Genomic DNA, 8,164 nt, shown 5'->3' on the forward strand with positions numbered 1-8,164 from the left:
AGAGTGTATTTGTAATTTTACAAAAAATACGGAATACGTTTATATAATTAGACCTAACCTTATGAGGTACCAATATAATTTATTCATTTTTTATTAGTAAAGTTTAGTTCGAAAAATTACGAGCGTCTCTCTATTTTAACAATAATTGATTGTTTAACTTATTTCAAATAACAAATAAAAGACGTAATTTTGTATTTTATGGAACTAAAAGCATCACCTATCATAATTGTGGTACCAAAAAAAATTCTGACCTTATTTTATATGACTAAAAAAACATTTTACTCCTCAAAACTTATCTAATCTTTTTATTGTTTCTTTTTTTTTTTTTCTAGGAAACTTTTGCTCAAATATTGGTTTTATGGTGGGTTCTACTGGGTTCAAGCATGGTTAGTGAGGGTCATCGCAGTGCCTTAAATGGGCATAATCACACTCCGTCCACCCATTCCAAGACTACTCACGACGTCACAAACTTTGGAGCTGTCGGAGATGGAAATACAGACGATTCTAAAGTAATTATTATTATTATTATTGTTTGCATCTTTGAATACTAGTATGTTAATATTCTTTTTCATGCATCTTCCTAATAAGTTGGCAAATTATTATTATTTTTTTAATCACTGTGAGTTAAAGAGTACATATGGTACTTGAGGAACACAAATAAAAAATTATCCCTTTTTATTTTTGGATGAAACCGATTGAGTTGTACGCGTTGTGTTTTAGATTATTAGTCCATTTGTGAAAAGTCGAATCATTTAATCATAGTTTTGAAATTTTTTATATTGCGAGATCTTTAAATCCTAGTATTTATTGCTTTATTTCAGATTTTTCAGTTAGATTGGAAAAAAATATTTAAATTATTATAGTTGGACACTTGCAGTTGAGAAAATAGTAAAATTCACCGTTAATTTAGTTATTGTTTTTAGTCATATCGATGTATTGGTTGAATTGATATATTACCCAATTTATTAAAATATTAATATAATCATGTATATAATTACCACTTAAAAAAAATAATATTAATATATTAGTAATACCTTTCTGCAAGCTCTAGTACAAGAATCAAGGACTTATAGACCATCAATCCAATATATTATATTTTTTATTTACAGAAACACTCAAAATTCGTATTTAAAACCCCGACAGAAAATCTTGAATCCAAATCGTTGCACTATCCTGAACTTAAAACCATTGAACGGTCCTCACCATTTATCTGAATTCTTGTAAAGGAATCCCAGGAGTCACAACTGAGATCTCACCATGATATAGTATTATACTATATCTTCTTTGTCCTAATATATGTTTTTATTACAAAAAATCTACTAACTGATTTGGGTTAGCTTGTCATGATTCCTTTTAACTCTAACATTTTTCCTCCAAAAAACCTTAACAGGCATTTCAGTCAGCATGGGAGGCGGCCTGCAAGAGAAAGACGAACAACGCCAAGGTAACGGTACCAAGTGGGAAAACATTTTTGGTCTCTCCAATCCAATTTGAAGGTCCATGTACATCAAATTCCATTACATTTGAGGTAAAGAAAACATCCCTTTCAAACAAGCCAGTAAATTTAACTTTGTAAACGCTTCCTTCTGTATGTGAGCTTATTTTCACTCTTTAAATGTAAGGAAAATTCCATACATTCTAAACTTTTACGATAAATTAGTGTTGCATCACATATTACACTTCGTTTGTGTGTGTATGTGTGTGTGTATTAATATATATAATGTGTATATACAGATCTTGGGAGACATTGTTGCGCCTCCAAGATCAGCATGGACGAAGAAAAGTGCAGATGAATGGTTGTCCTTTCATCGGGTAGACGGGCTTATTGTGGCAGGGAGTGGACAAGGAGTGATTGATGGTCGAGGAGAATCATGGTGGACACATGTGAGTTCACATTCTCTACATGGAATATTTCGATTTCGCATACAAAATTTAACGCAAATTATTGTCTGGCTTTTGACACTCTTCTGTTCCATCTGTTTCAGGGAGACGACAGAACGCGACCTACTGTAAGTAATTCAATTTCTGCTTCAGTTCCTCTTGATATTACTTCACAAAATCAAGATCCTAATGCCCCATTAAATTATGAAAATTTCAAAGGCGCTCCGGTTTTCTCACTGCAATGAACTTCAAGTCAGAGGACTGAAGCATAGGAACAGCCAAAAGAACCATGTTTCCATAAATGGATGCAACGGTGCAACCATTTCAAACCTGGACATAAGGGCCCCTGCAAAGAGTCCCAACACAGATGGAATTGACATCAGCGCTTCATCCAATCTTCATATTCACAACTGCCTCATGGCAACTGGTACACATTCCTATCTCACTCCCCTTTCTGCGGTGCAATTTATGCATGATAACGCTAATCAGTCTGATAAACTATCCTGTCAATGTCATAAAAGGGGACGACTGTATTGCCATTAATGGAGGTACTTCAAATGTAGACATATCCAATATAGCATGTGGTCCTGGACATGGAATAAGGTGTATTTCTCAACCCATTCGACATCTAACAATGTAGCAGTATTAGTTAACACGTTTTCCTTAAGTTGGCATCATGTTAATTTTTTATTGAGAAAGATCTTTTGCATGTCTTTCTGCAGTATTGGGAGTTTAGGGACAGATGGACGGCATGACGAAGTAGAAGGAATAAGCATAACTAATAGCATCTTTACTAGAACTGATAATGGAGTGAGAATCAAAACATGGCAGGTAAACAACTCAAAAGCTGAGCAGAATCACATACGTAAAAGTCATTTGTAATGCATCTTTTAAGGTATAGAGATTAACCTGTGATTCTTGGTTCTTCTTCTACAGGGAGGTTCCGGATTTGCCAGGAACATCACCTTCTCAAAAATAACCTTCGTAGCAGCTAATAACCCTGTTATCATTGACCAGTACTACTGTCCTCACAAGAAATGCGCTAATAAAGTAAGCAACTATAGTTCCAGATCAGAACTGTGCTCTTTTTCACTCCTTTTTCTGCTAATTATCTGTTTATCTCCCTTCCATCAGACATCTGCAGTGAAAGTTAGTCATGTGAGATACTCTGGACTCCATGGAACATCAATCTGCAAAAATGCTACGATTAACTTCAGCTGCAGCCAAACCGTTCCCTGCACTGATATCGTAGTGGATGATGTAGACATAGAATCAGTTTATCCAAATGATTCAACTACTGCCCATTGCATCAATGCTCATGGGACAGCAGCTCATGCACTGCACCCAGCTATGGACTGCCTAAGGAACTAAAGCTGTGACACATTTTGATCAGATACGCTTATCAACCACTAGGCTGCAGAAGAACAACAACGTTAGACTTGTCTCCTTAGGTTTTCACTTGCACAAACTCTCCCAATTTGTATTACTTCCAAAAGATTTTGAGTAAATATAGTTGAAATCCAAATACAGTGGCATTTGCTTCTTTTCCATAGTCTACTTCAGATAAACTTCTGAGGTCATTCAGTTATTTGTCTACTGCCTCCATGTATAATAATTAGTTCTATCTCCCATCCAAGAAGAATTAACTGAAGTAAGAAATGAACATGAAAAGGGTTCAGTATTTTTGACATCCATATGGAGAACAAGGAAAATATCCCCTTTAAAGTTGTAGTTCTATCAATTATCAAAGTAGAAATAGCAACTGACCAGTGGAAGTCTTGATATTAGATCTTTTATTTCATACACAATCTTCTGAAACTGCCACATTAATATTAGCCTCTCAACCCTTCTTGTGAGAAAAAGATTAGCTAAAATCTTAAGCATATAACAAAGCAATTATTAATTTGAAATGCACTAGTTTCCTATCATTGTAAATGAAGATGGTAATAGTTAATCCAAATGGGAAAGTGACATGAAAATAATACCACATGAGGAGAGTTTAGCGCCATGGAGGAACAATGCAAAATCACTTCTCTAGTTAATGTCAGAATCGATACTCCAGATTCACTTGGCATATTTCCATGGCTACACATAAGAAGCCACTTTGGAAGCAAGACCGTTTAAGAACATTCAGAGACGAAGGCTCTGATTTTTTGAGATACATTCTACAGGTAGATTGCACCTTAAGAATAAAACTTTGGGTTGAGTCATCAAAAAGACTATAAATTCAAAGGATTACCAATATGATTATTTACAAATTAAACTCTCACCATCTGTAATCTTTAACGCATGCACAAGTAAAAGAAAGGAAGGAAGAATCACAACTTTATTCTATATATAAATCATTTAATTACAAGACAAAGGCACCTTGTTCCTCTTCTTCATGATAATACAGACCAAGAAAATCCTATATCTCACAAGAATCTGACCGACCAAAAAAGTTATATCTGTTATCTGCAATATTTTCATATACAAAATCCCGTACGAACCTGCAGAAGTAATCAGAGAATGAAATAATAGGAGATAGACCAATTCATATTTCCTTTTATACATTACAAAGTAGCAAACTAGATTTGACTTACAAGGGTACAAATTGCAGGAAGAATGCCAGCTGGGGAAATGGCAAATTTATGTATTCCATAATCTTCAGTACAGCCTCTGACTTGATATACGACCTGAATGGAACTCCAATAAACACCATAATAATGCCTTTCAAATAATGTTTGTCACAGATTTTCTTCAAGCTTCTTCAAAGATATTGATTGGATCCCGTTTCCACTGAGTTACAAGCTCAGAAAATCTTTTCTTTTCCGCAAAGACAAATGCGAGATAATTGCATGCACTATGTAATCAAGGGAGATATTCACATTAAATCCGAAATAAAAGTGTTACCTACGAACATCTGAAACTGTTCTTTCTTAGAACCCAATTTTGTAAAATATCCAGCATAAGTTTTGGAAAAATCATATTGCAATAATTTGCAAGCATGAAGTGTGTCCATCGATATATGTGCTGAAGGTTCTTTCCTTTACAAAACTATTGAGCAGAAATAAAAAATAAATCCTTATTTCTTTGCCAACTTTTCATATCATGACTGCTTAACTGCTGTGGGCATCTCATAAAATTGAAATGTTATATGTGGCCGAAGGTTTTTATTCTTAACAGATTATCAAGCATAAATAAAAGAAATAAATCATTACTTCTTTATCAACTTTTTATATCCATGGTTAATTTAGACATCTACCAAAATTCAAAATGTGGTCATTTAGTGTCCCGGGGAGTGTTTCACTTGTTGCGATGCACACAAGAAAACTGAAACAAACAGTTTTGCAGGATATAATTTATGAACTTCAGTGTTCACATTGAATGCATACCTATCTTTTTCAACAAGAACAACACTTGAAATATCATCAGGTGCTCTTCCAGATCTCTGCAAAAGTTTCTTGCCTGCTTCACTTTGTAGAGCTTCAAACCTAATATTCCTGGAAAATATTGAGATACTAAATTAGCAGAAGAAACTAAAGTTGAGAAAAATATCATTTCATGAGATGAACCTGACCTCATGAACAGTATCCAATATAGCGAGGATGAAGAAGACAACATTTCTTCTTAGTACTTTCCCTAAAATATTTAGGGTTCAACTAGGTCATCCTCATAGGTTCCTCAGGAAGATTCTAGCAGGCTATATTTAAGATTAAGCTTTGATAGTTTTTTCTGTAATTCGGCAAAAGGAGTGACATTTCCAGCACAAAGAGTAGAAGGAAGTCTGAGGACTACATGAACAATGTTAGAGGCAAACATCTATTCCAAGTTAAAGTATGTTTCTTGCTCCATCATCTGTCTTCATCTTCTAAAAGAACCCTTTTCCTATTCCGAAAACCTAGGAAGTTCAAGGTGCTTTCCTACTTCATTATCTGTCTTCAGCTTCTTATAGAAGCTTAAATTGAGGGCACACAATATAAAATTGGCTGAAAAAGCAATAGGTCGCAAAATTCAATTCTCGTGGATAAGAACCCTCACTGCCCGTGGAAGAAGTCAAAAGTTTATGTTAATGAACTTGCATTATAGGTTAAGGTAGAATATTGCTGGTGCAATCTCTAAGTAAAAACCACTCCAGGTCACAGGCAAACCAAATAAGGAGATACGACTTAGGAAACAACAGAACACACAATACATTGACCACAAGAGAAAATGAATTGATGACATGGCACTTATCCAAATGGCGCAAAGCATAACAAGCAACAATTGTTAACTTGGAAATATGCAATCTTTAATTTTTCAAAGCGGGACCATAGACTGCACGAAAGTTCATCCTTAAAATCAAAATCAACAGAATCATTTTGTATTGAAACATAAGGTGGGTAAAGGTAATCCAACCTTCTTCGATCATTGTCCCGGACAAACTTCACGCCACCATTACATAAATTGCATACACCTATAACACAAAGCAAAATGTGAAACAAGGCATATGCATTCGAATTTTAAATTTCACCAATTATCTTCAGGAATTCCTTGAACTGAATGCTCTCTCTAACCCAAAATGAACGCTCCACTCATTACACTACAAAAATCAACCTTTTAACGCTATCCGCTGATAGATTGACATTTTCAATAATTCGACATTATAGACTTCAAAATTTTGGAATTGGCACAGAATAAGTTACACAATTTACTACTATTCAAATATTTATCAACTGTATGACTATATGTTCCATCACTGAGCTTAGGAAGAACTATCAATTCAACACCGTGGAAGCAATAAAAGCATTTGCCCCACGGAACAGCGTGACAAACAGAAATTCACAATACACTAATCTGGAAATTTATCCTTTCTGATTCTCGAATAGAAAGCAAATTACCGTCGAACAACATAATGGGTCGGGAGTCCTGCTCGAAGAAGCTCGCAGTTTCCTTCACCCAGTCCACCACCACTGCATCTCCACGAGGCCGAGATGATAGAGAGGCAGAAACACCAAACCGGCGGCGGCGAGAGCTAACGTGCGCTCGACGTGGCACTGTCAGAGGCGCACAGTTGACCGGTACGATGAGCGCCATTCCAGTAAGGAATCGTGGAAGTACGTCCGTCCAGTAAACCGGATTCTGTGAGCCATAGTGGAAAAATATTAAAAATGAAACTAATAAAAATCTAAATTGGAAAACCCAAAAAGAACCTTCTAATTACATTGACTGTGGGGAAGCTTATGGGGCTAAAAGAGTAATCACCGATTCTGAATTAGCCACATCAAAGGTGCCGCGTCGAGTGACAATGCTGTTCCCTTTTCTTGATTTTTATTATAAATTTCTTTATTATTATAATATTAATTAATTAATTTCCACGTGTCATATGATGCTTTTTTCTAAAAAAATATATATCAGAAATGGCATGTGAATGTGTGTATGTTTAATTTAGAAATTGAATGAAAAACAAAATATAGTTGACAAGGGCCAAGTTTATATAAATTTTTAAGCTATATAGATTGAAACAAAACGGTAAATTATAAAAACTCCGCTCAAATTTTTGAAAAATTATCAATATCCATTAATTTTAATATTTGTCCAACAATTAGTCATTTTCATTAATTTTTATTAGGTTTCAATTCATTTTTTTATGGAGAACTAATTAAAAAATAATTGTACTATAAATTATAATTTTATTCATTTTTTAATATTTTCTCAACTTTTTTAATGAACTACAAGAGCAACAAAGAAATTTCACTTGGTCAACTTTATTTTACAAATTCTTAAATCTTTTTTAAAAAGAACAGCAATGACAAAATGGATATTTATATACTTTTGTCCAATAATTATATAATTTTATGAAACATCATGAGGTATAAATAATCAAACAATAAAAATTATTTATAAGTATACCATCTTGAACGAGCTCGTTGTAATTGTCTAAGGGTTGGTTCGATTTAAGTAAAGAGAAAAAGAAAAGTGAAAGTGAGGGGAAGGAAAGAATAGTAGTTTTTCTTCAAATTATTTAATATTATTGGGAGGAGAGTAAATCTCAAATACTTTGATTGGTACGAGGAAAACAGATCAAGAAAAAAAGATTATTTTTATAATTTTACCGAATAACCATTCCTTTAATTGTTGTTTTAAGAAATAAATAATTAATATTATACTAATAAGTTTCAATATATCAAAAATTTAAAAATCTTATTAATAAAAATATTTATCAAACAATAACAAGAATATTTTTCATTAATAAAAATATTTATTATTGACTTCAATGCAGTAATTTTTCAATAATTTTGTTATCTTTTCTCTAACGATTATA

At 33.7% G+C, this 8,164-nt stretch overlaps 2 protein-coding genes across 2 annotated transcripts in view; one reads left to right on the forward strand and one right to left on the reverse strand.

Moving 5' to 3' along the window:
• Positions 1-3,424, forward strand: part of LOC110011681 (probable polygalacturonase At3g15720) — a 3,765-nt gene extending 341 nt beyond the window's left edge. The window contains exons 2-10 of the mRNA XM_020692300.1: positions 333-509; positions 1,391-1,528; positions 1,735-1,884; positions 1,986-2,009; positions 2,101-2,308; positions 2,403-2,484; positions 2,604-2,712; positions 2,818-2,931; positions 3,016-3,424. Of these exons, the coding sequence (XP_020547959.1) occupies positions 333-509; positions 1,391-1,528; positions 1,735-1,884; positions 1,986-2,009; positions 2,101-2,308; positions 2,403-2,484; positions 2,604-2,712; positions 2,818-2,931; positions 3,016-3,252 (1,239 nt within the window). The 3' untranslated portion in view covers positions 3,253-3,424. The remainder of the gene's footprint in view (positions 1-332; positions 510-1,390; positions 1,529-1,734; positions 1,885-1,985; positions 2,010-2,100; positions 2,309-2,402; positions 2,485-2,603; positions 2,713-2,817; positions 2,932-3,015) is intronic.
• Positions 4,078-6,978, reverse strand: LOC105157523 (DCC family protein At1g52590, chloroplastic). Its single transcript, XM_011073924.2, has 5 exons — positions 6,741-6,978; positions 6,259-6,316; positions 5,256-5,363; positions 4,464-4,556; positions 4,078-4,370 (listed from the first exon to the last, which is right to left on the reverse strand). Exons 1-5 carry the CDS (start codon positions 6,934-6,936, stop codon positions 4,289-4,291), a joined length of 537 nt encoding a protein of 178 aa, XP_011072226.1. The 5' UTR covers positions 6,937-6,978; the 3' UTR covers positions 4,078-4,288.

This window comes from Sesamum indicum, linkage group LG3, assembly GCF_000512975.1.
Source record: "Sesamum indicum cultivar Zhongzhi No. 13 linkage group LG3, S_indicum_v1.0, whole genome shotgun sequence".
Classification (NCBI taxonomy): domain Eukaryota; kingdom Viridiplantae; phylum Streptophyta; class Magnoliopsida; order Lamiales; family Pedaliaceae; genus Sesamum; species Sesamum indicum.

Coding starts and splice junctions, on each gene's coding strand:
- LOC105157523 (XM_011073924.2), bottom strand. CDS start 6,936: ATGGCGCTCATCGTACCGGTCAACTGTGCGCCTCTGACAGTGCCACGT. Junction 5,364..6,258: donor CGGGACAATGATCGAAGAAG/GTTGGATTACCT, acceptor AATATTTTCCAG/GAATATTAGGTTTGAAGCTC. Junction 4,371..4,463: donor TTCCTGCAATTTGTACCCTT/GTAAGTCAAATC, acceptor TTACTTCTGCAG/GTTCGTACGGGATTTTGTAT.